The sequence below is a fragment of the Lacerta agilis genome, chromosome 2 (assembly GCF_009819535.1).
Source record: "Lacerta agilis isolate rLacAgi1 chromosome 2, rLacAgi1.pri, whole genome shotgun sequence".
Classification (NCBI taxonomy): Eukaryota; Metazoa; Chordata; class Lepidosauria; order Squamata; family Lacertidae; genus Lacerta; species Lacerta agilis.
This window is the reverse complement of record NC_046313.1, coordinates 116,745,641-116,761,680: the sequence shown is the minus strand read 5'-3', so window position 1 is coordinate 116,761,680 and position 16,040 is coordinate 116,745,641. Positions and strand designations below refer to the sequence as shown.

The window sequence follows — 16,040 nt, the reverse complement described above, 5'->3', positions numbered from 1 at the left end:
AGAGTCGGACACGACTGAACAACAACAACAACAACAAAATGTATATATGATCTGTGAATGACAGCAGTAGTAGTATATGATCTGTGAATGACAAGTCCTACCAGTAGCAGTAGTAATAGTTGTTGTTCAGTCGTTCAGTCATGTCCGACTCTTCGTGACCCCATGGACCAGAGCACGCCAGGCACACCTATCTTTCACTGCCTACCGCAGTTTGGTCAAACTCATGTTAGTCGCTTCAAGAACACTGCCCAACCATCTCATCCTCTGTCGTCCCCTTCTCCTTGTGCCCTCCATCTTTCCCAACATCAGGGTCTTTTCCAGGGAGTCTCATGAGGTGGCCAAAGTATTGGAGCCTCAACTTCAGGATCTGCCCTTCCAGTGAGCACTCAGGGCTGATTTCTTTAAGGATGGATAAGTTTGATCTTTTTGCAGTCCATGGGACTTTCAAGAGTCTCCTCCAGCACCATAATTCATAATATAGTAATAGTAGTAGTAGTAGTAGTAGTAATAATAATAATAATAATAATAATAATAATAATAATAATTTATTTATACTCTGCCCATCTGGCTGGGTTTCCTCAGCCACTCTGGGCGGCTCCCAACAGAATATTAAAAAAAACGATAAAACATCAAAGATTAAAAACTTCCCTAAACAGGGCTGCCTTCAGATGTCTCCTAAAAGTCAGATAGTTGTATAGTTCCTTGATATCCGATGGGAGGGCGTTCCACAAGGCAGGCGCCACCACCGAGAAGGCCCTCTGCCTGGTTCCCTGTAACCTCACTTCTCGGAGGGAGGGAACCGCCAGAAGGCCCCCGGAGCTGGACATCAGTTACCTCAGTGGTCTCTTTTCATTTGCTGGCATGTTTGTTTACTGTATTATAGCAGAGGGTGGAGGTGGCTGACGTCCCTCTGGTCTCCTGTTTCTCCCCTGCAGGCCCTGGCATGACCCCGCTTGACGGCTGCAACATGCTTTAAAGTGCATCGGGGGAGCAGGTGTGAGAGTCCTGGCGGTGGCGCAGTTCATCCTTTATGCCCTGAAGGCAGGGCTATGGCCTCAGAGGCAGTGCCGGGATTGTCTCTTCCTTGGGGTGAGGTTGGAAGAGTTTCCCGGCAGCCACCTCAGGTAAGGGGAGGAGAATCCATGAGAGTGATTGGAGTTTCCTGGGTTCCTCTCTGTTTGTGGAGAGGCAAGGGAGACTGAAAAAAAATATGTCTCTTTTCTTTCCATGTCCATTTTTAATTTTATTTTTTACTTTTGGCCCAGCAAAAGTGGCCGTGATGGGGACTGACAGATAAATGAAAGCACACATGCAGCTGTCACGTCTCCTTACACGCTTGGAAAATGGTGGAATGAATTCTACTCCTTTGTCCAGGGCCTGGTGACCTTTGAGGACGTAACTGTGTTTTTCGAGGCAGAGGAATGGGCTCTGCTGGATCCGCGCCAGAAAGCTTTGCATAGGGAAGTCATGGAAGAGAATTATGAGACTGTGGCCTCTCTAGGTAAGGCTGCTGCTTTTTTCATTTGATAATGATAATAATAATAATAATAATAATAATAATAATAATAATAATAATAATAATTTATTTGTACCCCGCCCATCTGGCTGGGCTTCCCCAGCCACCCTGGGTGGCTTCCAACAAATGTTAAAATACATTAAAATGTCACAGGTTAAAAACTTCCCTAAACAGGGCTGCCTTCAGGTATTTTCTAAATGTCAGGTAGTTGCTTATCTCTTTAACCTCTGATGGGAGGGCGTTCCACAGGGCGGGCGCCACTACGAGGGCACCACCAGAAGGCCCTCGGTGCTGGATCTCAGTGTCCGGGCTGAACGATGGGGGTGAAGACGCTCCTTCAGGTATACAGGACCGAGGCCGTTTAGGGCTTTAAAGGTCAGCACCAACACTTTGAATTGTGCTCGGAAACATACTGGGAGCCCATGTAGATCTCTCAGGACCGGTGTTATGTGGTCCCGGCGGCCGCTCCCAGTCACCAGTCTAGCTGCTGCATTCTGGATTAATTGCAGTTTCCTGGTCACCTTCAATAGATGTCTAAGGAATGAATTTAGTAGCCCCGCTCCATACGTCCTTGTAATTGAGCCCTTTTCTGATGTTATTGAGTAGTTAAATGCAACTGCACTTTCTATTCCATTTGCTGCATCAAAGGTTTGAGCTCGTATACTGCTCCAGATTTAGTGGGTGCATGTCCCATTTTTCTTTAGTCGTCTTAGTCGTGCTCGCCTCTCTGTGACCCCATGAACCAGAGCATGCCTTGGAAACTCTCACTTTCTTATCAAAGCTTCTCCTTTTTATGTCCATGGAGTTTTGTTGGCAAAATACTGGAGTGGTTTGCCAGTTCCTTCTCCAGGTGGATCACATTTAGTCTAAACTCTCGGCTATGACTTGTCCGTCTTGGGTGGCCCTGCACAGCATAGCTCATGGCTTCTTGGATTTATTCAAGCCCCTTCTCCACGACAAGGCAGTGATCCATGAAGGGGGCATGTCCCATAGTTTCCTGCTAAAATCCTGCAGCTTTTCATTCTGCAAATGTTCTGGGCTTTTTGCTTTCTCCCGCTTTTGTTGTGCTGTAGGTGCAAAAGCATCTAACCAAATGGACCCACTTCATTAACAGAAAAAGCAGGAAGTTTGAGCTTTTAGGCCACAAAGCAGGAAGTTTGAGCTTTTAGGCCACACGGGCAGACTTCTGTGGATGCCACATAACAAATTTCTTCATTTTCCACACCGGAATCCAACATCCCTGTGGTTTTTGTCCTGTGAATCAGCAAGCACAGCATGAGCACAACAACTTAAATACTTAGCAGTTGTTTTAGCAGTTTTTAATTTGTGTGGGTTTCGTTTGTTTTCATTGAGGGAGGGGAGACGTGGCTGGGATAATTATAATAAATTATTATTTTTTTGTACCCCGACTATCTGACTAGGTTGCTCCAGCCACTCTGGGCAGCTTCCAGCATATACAGAAACATAATAAAACTTTAAACATTAAAAACTTCCCAATACAGGGCAGCCTTCAAATGTTTTCTGAAAGTTGTATAGTTCTTTATCTCAACATCTGATGGGAGGGCATTCCACACTGCAGGTGTGACTGCCGAAAAGGCCCTCTGCCTGGTTCCCTGTAACCTCACTTCTCGCAGTGAGGGAACCGCCAGAAGGCCCCCAGAGCTCCATCTCAGTGTCTGGGCTGAATGATGGGGGTGGGGATGTTCCTTCAGGGATATATGGGCGCAAAGGAACAATGCTGACCCTTAGAGCACACTCCTGTTCATTCCTTTGCAAGCACAGCTTATGTTCCCTGTATTTTTAAAATGTGGAAACAGCTAAAACAGCTGTGGAACTTCTCCAACTCTCCCTAGGAAATGGAAATGGAAGCGTTTTGCACCTCAGCATGTTTCAGCAAAGACATCCTTTTTTGAACATGGGGGAAACAGTGGTTCAGGGTAGTGGGAGGTATGATGTGGGAGGCAGGGCAAGCTGGGTAAGGGGCATATGGCACAGACAGTGACTGTATGGTGTGCCAGCAAAACACTGGGTATTTTGATTGTTCTGTCAGCCAGCCCTCAGGTCTGTGGCTGCTGTTGCTGAATACCAGGTCGGTTCTGAATATGAACTCCTTCATCCCTGATCTGATTGTGGATGAGGAGGCCGATCTGGTCTACATCACGGAGACCTGAGTGGGTGAGCACGGTTTCCACTTGTTGCAGCATCTGGGCAGACATGAGGGTTGGGTAGGGGTGGTTGCTGTGGCCTGTAGAAATCCCCTCTCACTCTCCAGGCTCTCTGTCCGGTTGGCTGTCTTTGGAATAGCTGGATATCTTGTGACGAGTAAGTAGAATCGGACATAATTGGTCCTGTGCGTTTCCTTCAAAGTTTCAGACCTCAATTCCTGTTACGAAGAAGGAGAAGATCCACTTATCCGGCATCCTAGAAAAGAGGAGATATCAATAGGTAAGTGCTTAGCTGTCTTGTGGGGCTCCTTTTGGTCTTGGTATTGAAAGATTTTTTTGTTCAGTGACTTTAAAAGAGGGTTAAATAAATTCAGGGAAGGTAAAGCTGCCCATGGCTTTTAGCCAAGACAGCTATATATCAAACATCTCTGAAATTGGGAAGAGGAGCAGGAGAGGGCTCTTGCCTTTATGTCCTAGTGGGATCCCCATAAGGATCAAGTTGGTCTATGTGGGGATGCGTGACAAGAGAAGGAAGCCTTTTGGCTTCATCCAGCAGAGTTCCACTTATACAGAGAAAAGATGGCCTCCTGGTTGAGGTTTCACTTCCACCTTGCCTCGCATTAAAATAGCTGCTTTGGCTTCTAGAATGCCGCTCAGCTGAGCTAAATGGGCAGTGAGTGGCGGCTCCCAAGACCAGATTGATTCCTCTGGGTCCACACAACAATGTTCTGTCTGATCTTCTTGGTTTTGGGGAGGGGAACATGTCAGTTAGATAACTTGGAACTGCTCCGTCTTTTGTACTCAAGAAATAACTATCCTGTTTCTGTTTCTATGGCAGACGTTCTGAAACCAGACCCCGTCTCTATGCTTGGAGAAACCCCAACAGGGCAGGCCTCCGAGGATGGGAAGAAATTGGCAGGTACTGATATTAACAATGTCAATGAGGGAGGTTATAATGGGAACAAAACTATGGTGCAGTATCTATGCTATTTAGGCTAAAATCAAACCTTGCCGGTGAAATAGACCCCATCTCTCTGTGTTAAGTAAAGCTGTGCACCAGTTCCAGCCCAAACGCTGATCCTGAACGAAGTTGCATCAATTCGGGGAAATCTGGGCTTGAACTAGATTGGGTGGAGACAGCCAGAGATTGTCCTGAATCACTTTGGCCCACCTAGAGAGATCTGGTACTGATAAATGGCAAGACAGGCGACAGGACACAGTAGAGGCGACAGAGAATGAAAGACATGCAGTCTTAGTAGGAAAAAAAAATCCTCTTAACTCTCTGGGAATTCCTTTGCAGTAAACATATGTCTTCTTCTTTGGCGATCACTTGTAGCCGAGTAAGATTGTCTTCCATAAACACGGTTTTAGCAGTGAGTCCGTAAGTGACTGTGGAGGCCAATTCTGGATCTACATGTCCTTCCACAGTGGGGACATAGGTTTCTGGGCAGGAAATGTTCCAATTTTAGTATATGCGCTGCTGAATTCAATTCCGGGCAGGAATTGATCATGATGAGGGTTTGCCAGATGTGCCTTCCTCTTAGCACCTTTCGCCCTTTCATCCCGAGTTTGAGTGTCTTCAAAGTCCATGACACCTTTGGTAAAAGCTGTTCTCCAACTGGAGCGCTTACAGGCCAGTGTTTCCCAGGTGTCGGTGTTTATACTACATTTTTTAAGATTTGCCTTGAGAGAGTCTTTCAACCTCTTTTGTTGACTGCCAGCATTACACTTTCCATTTTTAAGTTCGAAATAGAGTAGTTGCTTTGGAAGGCGATAATCAGGCACCCACACGGCGACCAGTTCAACGAAGTTGATGTCGAAGAGTCATCACTTCGACACTGGTAATCTTTGCTTCTTCCAGTACACTGGCATTCGTTTGCCTGTCTTCCCAAATGATGTGTAAAAAAATTTGGAGACACAGTTGATGGAATCTTTCGAAGAGTTGGAGATCGCGTTGATAAGTGGTCCATGTTTCACAAGCATACTGGCAAACAACAGCAGATCTCTCCACATTGCAAACAAATCCTTCTGCAGAAGCAGTTCCCATTGGGTCGCAAACAGCTTGAGAGAGCAGGGCTGGTTGGGAGAAGCCTCTCCTCTGCTCAAGGAAGGTGCGCTGCTTCTACCCATCAGCTGATAGGTAGCTGTGAGTGTAACCTGCTCTAGCAGAGGAAGAATCAGAAGTTTGCTTTAAGCTCACAGTTGGTCCTTTGAAGTATCACCCTTACCTGCCCCACACATGTTCTCATGTATGACGTCAAGTGCAGGGTGACTGGGGAAGAGGTCCTTAAACTGTTCTGCTGGACCAAAAGGGGCCAAGTTTGGTCCGTGGGCTGGAGGTCTCCCACCCCTGTCTTGCACTGTAGGGCAGCCTTTCTCAGCCTTGGGTCCCCAGATGTTTTTGGCCTACAACTCCCATCACCCCTAGGTAGCAGGAGCAGTGGTCAGGGATTTGATGCATCAAATGTGGGACTAGGAGCGGTGTTAAGTCCAGGTTTATTAAATTTGTGAGGTCTGTGCCTTTACACAAAATACCATATAACATTATTAAAAAGATAAACAATAAAATTATTAAAATAAGTTAAAATTCATGCCGCGCTGTCCCAGCAAAGGAGACAAAACCCAAATCCTCCCACCATACAGGAAAGAGGATACAACAACAGGTTAGGAGAGCGATGGAGGGGCCCTCCCTACATCATCCAGGAACCATACCCTAGTTTTCATAGCCCTCGCCACAAAGACCACTACCACGTGGGAAATCCGTGGGTCAGCGTCCACCAGCAGAAACTTTACTTGGTCCTTAGGGTTGACTATTAATTTGGGAATAGTTTGTAAGATCACATCCCTGAAGGCCGAGTAGATGGGACAGTACAACAAATAATGTGTGAGATCCTCTTTGGTTCTCATGTGACAAGGACATATACGGTGCTCTACTGGGATTTTTGCAAATCTGCCTGACAGATAGGCCGTAGGGATAGTTTGAAAATGGGCCGTGGTAAAAGCTCTCCGAAGGGTGGGATCAGTGGCGGAGTAAGGCTCCGCGGTACCCGGGGCGGCAAAGGAAACGCCCCGGGGGCGGGGCGTCGTGACATCACATTGTGACGTCATGACGCTCCGCCCCCAGGGCGGTTCCGGGGGTGCCGGCGCCGCTTCTGCAGCCCTCTTTTAAGCCGAAGAGCTCGCTTTTAAGCTCTCCGGCTCAAAAGGAGGCTGTGGAAGCGGCGATCCGATGACAGAGTGCGCCTGCGCGTGCAGGCGCACTCCGTCGTCGGGCCATGCGCTGCCGCTCCCAGGGTGACGGAGGGAGCGGCAGCGCGTGGGAATGGTGGGAGGGGCTGCCTCTTGTCCCCCCCACGTGCCGCCGTTCGCTCCGTTGCCCCAGGAGCAGCAGCACCGCACACACCGTGCGCTGCTGCTCCCGGGGGGACGGAGCCAGCGGCAGCGCGTGGGGCTGACAAGCGCCGGCCCCTCCTGCCACTCCCCACGCTGCCGGTCACCCAGGGAGCAGCAGCGCTGCACGGACGGGGTGCTCCCTCGGCCGTGCGCTGTTGCTCCTGGGGTGACGGAGGGAGCGGCAGCGCTTGGGAATGGCGGGAGGGGCTGCCGCTTGTCACCCCCATGCGCCGCCGCTCGCCCCGGGAGCAACAGCGCACGGCCGAGGGAGCACCCCATCCGTGCAGCGCTGCTGCTCCTGGGGTGACCGGCGTTGCCTGGGGAGTGGTGGGAGGGGCGCCGCTTGTCGCCCCCACCCGCCGCTTGTCGCCCCCACCCGCCGCTTGTCGCCCCCACCCGCCGCTTGTGGCCCCTGTCGCCCGGGGGCGTACCGCCCCCACCGCACCCCCCTAGCGACGCCCCTGGGTGGGATCAGTGATATTAGCCAAGTAATTGGCGCAGGTTTTGACTGTTTTCAGTCGGGGAAACCAGTGGGAGGACCCTGGGTTCTGTATTTTTGTGATGTCTGACAGGGCGTCTCTCTCCAGGATCCATTCCCGAACTTTGTCCGGGCTCCACAGTTTGAGTGTATTAAACTCCGGTAGGGTGTATCTAACCAGGATATCAGATAGGTTTAAGTCAATAGGTGTTAAGTCAAGAAGCAGAAGACGGTTTTCTGCAGCCTATATTATACCTTAGTAGAAAATTGTTAGAAAGAGAGCAACATCTTTCCACAATTGAGCGGGAGCGTTTAGCAACAGTGCGGTCGATTGGAAAACTAAAGCCTTACCTGTGGGGAAGAAAATTCACCCTGTGTACGGATCACTCTCCTTTGAGGTGGTTAAACCAAGTAAAAGGCACCAATAATAAATTAATTCGATGGAGTATGCATTTGCAAGATTACAACTTTGACATTAAACATGTAAAAGGGAAGGATAATGCCATAGCTGATGCATTATCAAGATGTTTTAAGGACGGAATGCTAGAATAAAAAATAAAATAAGAAGAAGATAGCAAATGTTATGCCAAATTAGAAATGTGTATAAGTACCAAATTAATATGCTCTGGTGGAAATAAGATACAGGAAAAGGTAAAGAATTTGTTAAGTGATGTTAAAACATAGAAATTGGGGGCAAAGGGAAATACTGGGTTGTTGGTTTTGATTAAGCTCCAATACATTGCTTCGGCATTGTTTAAAATGTACAACTTTGCCCATGCAATGACTTTGGGGGTGGGACGAATGTGGTGGAATAATGCCTGCTGATGATTCAGGCTCATCATGGGTTAACCTATCACTCCCTTGTTAGGTAGGTGTTCCCTGGGAGGCGGAGCTAGTTAGCGTTCTAAAAGGAGCACTGGTCCTGCTACCTAGGGATGATGGGAGTTGTAGGCCAGAAACACCTGGGGACCCAAGGATGAGAAAGGCTGCTGTAGGGTGTTCAGAAGTTAACCACATTTAAATTTGGCATATAGTGGAGAAATTGTGGGAATGTTTAGGAGTGTGGATGAGTATATATTATATTATATATATCATCCCAGCTTGTGTGAGCAAGCTCCAAACTTAGCAGAGTTCCATTCCCTTTTAAAACACAGCAGAAAATGGTTGCATAGGCTTGCTAAAGCCTCTATAAGAAATATATATTCCTGATATATTCCCCTTCTTCCCTCTTAAAAGTAAAGACGCAACAAAGTACTGATTATAAGATATAAAAGAGTTTACTTACATTCATCCATGAGTTACAGTACAGGCTCAAAGAGGCAGATAAGCTTAGATAAATATATTTACATGTGGTGAAGCTGATTCCATAGGGGAACAGGCTTCACCTCTGCTTCTCTCAGCTGCAAGCTGAGAGAGAGCATCCTGCTTGTTCAAAAGATGAGGCAAAAATGGAGAGTGATCTTTGGGATCTTGTTCCCAGGTAAGACCACACCTACTTCTGGTTCCTGTAACTCAGTCCAGGTAAACAGGAAGTTAAGCCTGGAGGACTGAGTTACCTTCATGTCCACTCTAGCAGTGTTGGGTTTGGCTGCTCTGTGTTTACATCCCACAGAAATGGCCTGTGATTGGAGCCTTGGTTTTTCCCTTGAGATTCAAGCATGCTTCTCCTCTCTCCCCACCATCAGATGATGTGCCGAATAATGGGAATTCTAGGGAGCGGTGGACTTTGTCGCCAGAGATCATCAAGAGCGAAGTAACAGAAGAGATGGCAGAAGAGATGCAGAACAATGGGAATTGCAGGCAGCAGTGGATTTTGCCATCGGGGATCGTCAAAACTGAAGCGACCGAAGAGATGACAGAAGAGATGCAGAACAATGGGAATTATTGGGAGCAATGGACTTTGTCATCACAGATCGTCAAGAGTGAAGCAATAGAAGAGATGACCGAGAATCTGATGGGAATAGAATGGGAAGAACAAAATAATTCAAAGTATGGGAGGGTGAAAGCATTTGATGGTCAGAATCCTAACATCCAGCCGACTCCGGTATGTGTGATAGTGTTTACATATAAATTAGAATTAAAAAGGAATTGCAAAACGCACAGGGGAGGAACCATTTGAATGCAGGGAGTGTGGAAAGAGCTTCGGACAGAATAACCACCTTAATTAATCATCAAAGAACCCACACCGGAGAGAAGCCGTTTATTTTTATTTAAAGAATTTATTAAATTTTCAAACAATAAAAAAACACAAACATTACAAGTAAACACTACAAAACTAACAAAAAACACAGTACAAAAAATAAAAAAATTACAGTATACATCTTATTCCTTAACATTGTTAATTGACTTCCTCACATCCTCTCCTTCTGCTTTCACTGTATATCATCATTAGTAATTTCTTAACATTATAAAATCATCATTTATACGGAGAGAAGCTGTTTAAATGCACTGAGTGTGGAATGAGCTTCAGCCTTTGCACACACACTGCATATAAAAGGAGTAGAAATAAATGGAGCTTTGAAAGAGGGACTGGAGTATTTTGGCAGTGAACGAGTTTACAATTTCTATTGTTTGGAAGGTGAATCAACCAGCGTAGAGAAAAACATAGGCAGTGAGTTTTGATGGAAACAGTGTATGCAAGATGAGCAATGGCCATTCATACCTGCTATAACTGATGAAAGTGCAAACTTAAATAACTGTATTGGAATAAAAAAGCATTCTCACAATTAAAGCTAGATAGAAAGTGACCTCCTCTGTGAGTTATCAGCGTCAGGCCCAGGCATTCTGCACCTGAGCCAGCCGGTCGGAATTGGACAGGTGGCAGAGCAAGATAGGGAAATGTCTGGAGGGCTCAGTTGGAACACTGTTGTTGTTCAGTCGTGTCCGACTCTTCGTGACCCCAAGGTCCAGAGCACGCCAGGCACGCCTATCCTCCACTGCCTCCTGCAGTTTGGCCAAACTCATGCCAGTCGCTTTGAGAATACTGTCCAACCATCTCATCCTCTGTCGTCCCCTTCTCCTTGTGCCCTCCATCTTTCCCAACATCAGGGTCTTTTCTAGGGAGTCTTCTCTTCTCATGAGGTGGCCAAAGTACTGGAGCCTCAACTTCAGGATCTGTCCTTCTAGTCAGCACTTAGGGCTGATTTCTTTAAGAATGGATAAGTTTGATATTTTTGCAGTCCATGGGACTCTCAAGAGTCTCCTCCAGCACCATAATTCAAAAGCATCAATTCTTCGGCGATCAGCCTTCTTGATGGTCCAGCTCTCACTTCCGTACATTACTACTGGGAAAACCATAGCTTTAACTATACGGACCTTTGTCGGCAAGGTGATGTCTTTGCTTTTTAAGATGATGCTGTCTAGGTTTGTCATTGCTTTTCTCCCAAGAAGCAGGCGTCTTCTAACTGAAACATGCAAACATGCATTGCACACTTTCTAGCAAGTGTCTGCAGCCTAATGTGGACAGGAGGCAAGCACAGGGAAGGCAAACATGAAAGAGGTCTTATTGAGAAGTTTGGGGCATTTAGGTTTGTGAATGAATGGGTTCCTGCGGTGATTTGAGGGGAGCAGGTTTTAAGGTGTGAAGGTATGCAAGGGTATGGGAGATACCATAGAACCTAGCAGATCTTGCAGGCGGGAAAGCAAATACAGTACTGTATTGTCTTTTCGCTTTTGCAAGCTCCTTTTTGGGTGAAGACCAGGGTGGATTTTATTTAAATCCAATTTATTTAAATCATGATTTAAATCACTAGTCAGTAAAATTTGATTTATTGTCTTTTTGCTTTAGCAAGCTCCTTTTTGGGTGAAGACCAGGGTGGATTTTATTTAAATCAAATTGATTTAAATCATGATTTAAATCACTAATCAGTACATTTTGATTTAAATCATTTTTTTACAGAAAGACTCCTTCTTGCTGGTATCATCTTAATATTGACAACCAGAGGAAGGTTTCGTTTCTTGGAATAATAAATTTTCAGAGTAGTTTTTTACAGTTACATCAAAAATTACTGACTTGGTTATACTATTAGAAATACATAGACAGATAATTATGAAATTATAGAATCATAGAATCATAGAGTTGGAAGAGACCACAAGAGCCATCTAGTCCAACCCCCTGCCAAGCATTATGATGAGGTTTAATAAGTTGACTGTTTATATTTGGACAATGCCAGATTTGTTAGGAAAACCCAGCAATAAGGGAGAAGAGTCTAGCTGCCCTAATACTTGTATTATTAAATCTCAGAGGAAAAAAGTGAGGCCATCAACTTTTTCGAAGTGGAAGCTGGAAAATCCGTGGCTGGAAATGTTTGCTGATGTTATGATATGCCTCGTCTGCAAAGAATTTGCACGGGCTGAGGATACGAGTTTCGTGAAAGGCTGCGCAACATTCAAGATTGAAACGGTGAGTTTATATTCTGCATATACAATTTGCCCAAAAAATTAAATGTGACAGTTGTTGTTGTTGTTTTAGTTATATGGTCTGGGGGAAACCAGTCATCAACAGCGGCAGATTTTAATAGGGCATCATGAGAAGCAGCTACCGACTTTTCCCTGTTGTTATTATTAGGCTGCAAGTTACTTTTGCAGCTGAAACAAGAAATAGAGGTAAACATGTCCTAGCTTTCATTGAATTCATATACCTCCCTATACCCAGAGGTCTCAGACCACACTTGGAACACTGTGCCCAGTTGTGGGTGCCACAGTTTAAGAGGGATGTTAAGGTGGAATGTGTAGAGGAGGGCAACTAGGATGATCAAAGTTTTAGAAGCCAAGCCTTATGAGGAACGGTTGTAGCAGCTGGATATTTTTAAGGTAGAAAAGAAGAAGAAGAAGAGGAGGAGTTTGGATTTGATATCCCGCTTTTCACTACCCGAAGGATTCTCAAAGCGGCTAACATTCTCCTTTCCCTTCCTCCCCCACAACAAACACTCTGTGAGGTGAGTGGGGCTGAGAGACTTCAAAGTAGTGTGACCAGCCCAAGGTCACCCAGCAGCTGCATGTGGAAGAGCGGAGACACGAACCCGGTTCCCCAGATTACGAGTCTACCACTCTTAACCACCACACCACACTGGAGATATGATAGCCATCTTCAAATATCTTACGGGCTGTCACACGGAGGAGGGAAAACATTTGTTTTCGCATGCTCTGGAGGGTAGGACTCAAGCAAACCATATTTGTCAACTTTTCCCTTTTTTTAAAGGGAAAGTCCCTTATTCTGAATAGGATTCCTCGCAAGAAAAGGGAAAAGTTGACAGCTATGAAACAAACGTCTTCAAGTTGCAAGAAAGGAGATTCCAACTAAACATCTGGAAAAAAAACTTTCTTACAGTAAGAGCTGTTTGGTTGTGGAGCAGACTCCCACAAGAGGTGGTGGACTTGTAGCCTTATTTGCCCCTACGGGTTCCCACGGTTGCGCCCGGTGAGAAAACATGGAAGCAGAAAAGACACCTGAGGCTGCTGGCTTCAGAGAGAGAAAGATTTATTTTCTGCATGCAGAGGTACCTGCAGTGTTCAGACAGCCAAGCAAGTACAAAAAAGTCAATTTTGAGACAGTTCTTATAGACAGTTCCCTGGCTCATCTTCCCACCCCAGAAATCTTCCTCTTGTCCATATAAGGAACATTTCCTGTTGTACATATAAGGCAAAAGGACATTTAGCCCTGAGTTGGTTCATGCGCACTTCAGCAAGGCCATCCTATCTGTGACCTAGACAATTCCTCTCTGTGCAAGGACAGTTACTCTCTGTGCAAGGTCGACCTTCTTCTGTTATCTCCAGGCTCTTAGTCATAGCTTGCCAGAAAGAAGTGCAATGCAGATCAAAGTTCACAGCTTTACAGAAAGGTTTCATAAAGAAAAGCTTAACAGAGGCACTTTTATACTTCTGGACTAACAATACATTCAGGTAAATATATACAGGTTAGCTAATTAACCCTTTCAGACTCTCCTTCCTTGGAGGTTTTAAAGTGGAGGTTGGATGGCCATCTGCCATGGGTGCTTTAGTTGAGATTCCTGCATTGCAGGGGGTTGGACTAGATGACCCTTGGGTCCCCTTCCAACTCTTAAGATTCTGTGATTCTACAATGACAAATTTCTTTTTTGTTACCTTTGCAGATAAAAAAACACGGTGCATCTGCTACTCACCAAAAAGCTTGCCGTGCTCAATTAGCCAGGTTGAATCCAGTGTCCGCACCACAATCAGTCCCAACAGTGCAGGAATTAAGAACGATGGACAGCAGTTTGCACAGTAACTTGGAGAAGCTGTTCAATACGGCATACTTCATCGTCAAGGAGAACTATTCGTTTGACGACTTCCCCGCGTTATGTGCACTGCAGAAGAAAAACGGCTTGATAGTAGGCGAGACGTACAGGAATGACAAAGCAGCCAAACAGTTTGCTCATTACATTGCGGAGAGCCTTCGCCTGGAGCTCAAGTACAAACTGAGTAAAGCAAATTTCTTTGGGATTTTGGCCGACGGCTCGACGGATAGATCGAACGCGGCTTGCGAGATTGTTTACTTTTATTATATAAATAAAGCTGAAGTGAAATGCAGTTACGGAGCCCTTAGGGAATGTCCTGGTGAGAATGCAGTGGACGTGAAGTCTACCATTGAGTCGGTTCTCGATGAGTACGTACCCGATTGGAAAAGCAAGCTGACGGCAATAAGTTTCAACGGGGCTAGCGTTGATACGGGCGGCGCATCTGGGGTTGCAAAATTGTTCCAGGACAGCTGCCCAGGTCTGGTGGCCGTGCACTGCGTCGCTCACCAACTGGAGCTTGCAATAGGGGATGCCTTGAAGTCCGTCAAATTTGCCGGGCTTGCCGAAGATGTCGTGAAGGGGATATACACGTTTTACCACGGCAATCCTAAAAGGACAAAGGAGCTGAAAGAGATCGGCGAAGTCCTGAACGAGAAAGTGCTTCGCCACATGGGCATCACCGGAATCAGGTGGCTGCAGTCGAAGAACTCTGCCGTGAAAGCCTTGGCCAACAATCTGCCCGTAGTTGTGGTGCACCTGCAGCAGATTGTGAGCGGCTCTAGCACAAAGCCGGACAGGAAGGTGGAGGCCAAGCTGAAGGGGTACTTGAAGCGCTTGAAGTCGGAACGGTTTGTCAGGTTTTTGTTTTTCATGGACGACGTTACGCACACGCTGACGAGGCTATCCGAGGTGTTTCGGAGGAAGTGTGTGTCCGTCAGCGATGTCAAAACCAGCTTGACGGCGACGAAAGAGAGGCTGCAGCGGATGGTGAAAGACAGCGGCCCTCAGCTGCAAAAGTTTGAAAGCGCCGCGCGGCTGGAAGGCGGTGTGTTGGTGTACAAAGACGTGGAAATCCTTAGCAGCGCAAGCGAAGTTGGCTGCTTTGAGGAAGATCGGCGCGTCTTGCTGAGTTCCATCGTGGAAGCGATCGACAAATGGTTTGACCGCATCGGAAACGACAGAGTTCTGCGGAATGTGGAAATATTTGACCCGTGCAACATACCCAAACCAGAAAGGGACACGTCTGCGAGTAGCCACGGAGAAAAAGAATTGAGCGAACTGATGCAAGCTTTGCCCAGCAATGTGAGAGTCGACAAGGAAGCCATCTTGGAGGAGTACCAAGAGTTCAAAGTGTGGGCTGGCAACAAGACGAGCATCACATGTGAAGAAGCTTGGCAGCGCCTTCAAGCAGAGTCAACGGCTTCTGCTTCGTATATTAATATATGCAAAGTTTTGAACTTTTTACGGGTCCTGCCGCTGAGCACTGCCGAATGCGAGAGGGGGGTCAGCCAACTAAACCTGGTTAAAACCGACAGTCGGAAACGTCTGCTTGCGACAACCATTGACGACTTGCTGATGATCAAGATGAATGGTCCGGACCTAGAGATTTTCAACGCTGCAAATGCAGTTAATTTGTGGTGGAACGATGTTGCCAGGGGGCGCATTAGGAGACCCCACTTTAAAAACAAAGACTAGGGTATTTTAAAAAACCGAAGTGTGGTCCCAATATTTTTACTGTATAAACGAAATGAAACAGGTAAGTGCGATTTATTCATTCGCCTTTTGTAACAAACTTTGCGGTTGTGGTTTTTTTGTCCTTGTCACAGAACTCATAGCAAATTTACAGTAATCTTGGCAAATAAATTACTGTATATTCTGGCGTATAAAACTACTTTTTAATCCAGGAAAATCTTCTCAAAAGTTGGGGGTCGTCTTATACGCCGGGTGGAGAATCTGCGGCCGAGGATATCTCAAACTCTATATTTTAACTGGAAAATTTGGGCGTCGTCTTATACAGCCAGTCGTCTTATACGCCGGAAAATATGGTAGTGTTACAGATTACTGTAATAATAGTGCCACCTTCTTATAATTGGTTTGTGGCTGTAGCATAAGTCAGGGCCGAAACTAGGTTTTTTGTCACCCGGGTCAAAGAACCAGTTTGGCCCACCGCCTCCCAGATGTGTGTTTGCGTACATACACATACATACATACATACATACAAACAAACAAAC

The 16,040-nt window shown here is 46.2% G+C and overlaps 1 protein-coding gene across 1 annotated transcript; it reads left to right on the top strand.

Annotated features, from left to right (window-relative positions):
* The first annotated feature begins 959 nt into the window (after positions 1 to 959).
* Positions 960 to 15,565, top strand: LOC117042568 (zinc finger protein 862-like). The gene is made up of 7 exons (XM_033142108.1): positions 960 to 1,124; positions 1,375 to 1,501; positions 3,884 to 3,961; positions 4,520 to 4,600; positions 9,238 to 9,596; positions 11,796 to 11,954; positions 13,663 to 15,565. The coding sequence occupies exons 1-7, from the start codon at positions 1,050 to 1,052 to the stop codon at positions 15,502 to 15,504; spliced, it is 2,721 nt and encodes a 906-aa protein (XP_032997999.1). The 5' UTR covers positions 960 to 1,049; the 3' UTR covers positions 15,505 to 15,565.
* Positions 15,566 to 16,040: the final 475 nt, after the last annotated feature.

Excerpts from the sequence above, each read along its gene's own strand:
- LOC117042568 (XM_033142108.1), top strand. The coding sequence starts at position 1,050 with ATGGCCTCAGAGGCAGTGCCGGGATTGTCTCTTCCTTGGGGTGAGGTT. Across the intron at positions 1,125-1,374 it reads TTTCCCGGCAGCCACCTCAG|GGCCTGGTGACCTTTGAGGA; the intron begins GTAAGGGGAGGA and ends TCCTTTGTCCAG. Across the intron at positions 3,962-4,519 it reads AAAAGAGGAGATATCAATAG|ACGTTCTGAAACCAGACCCC; the intron begins GTAAGTGCTTAG and ends TTTCTATGGCAG.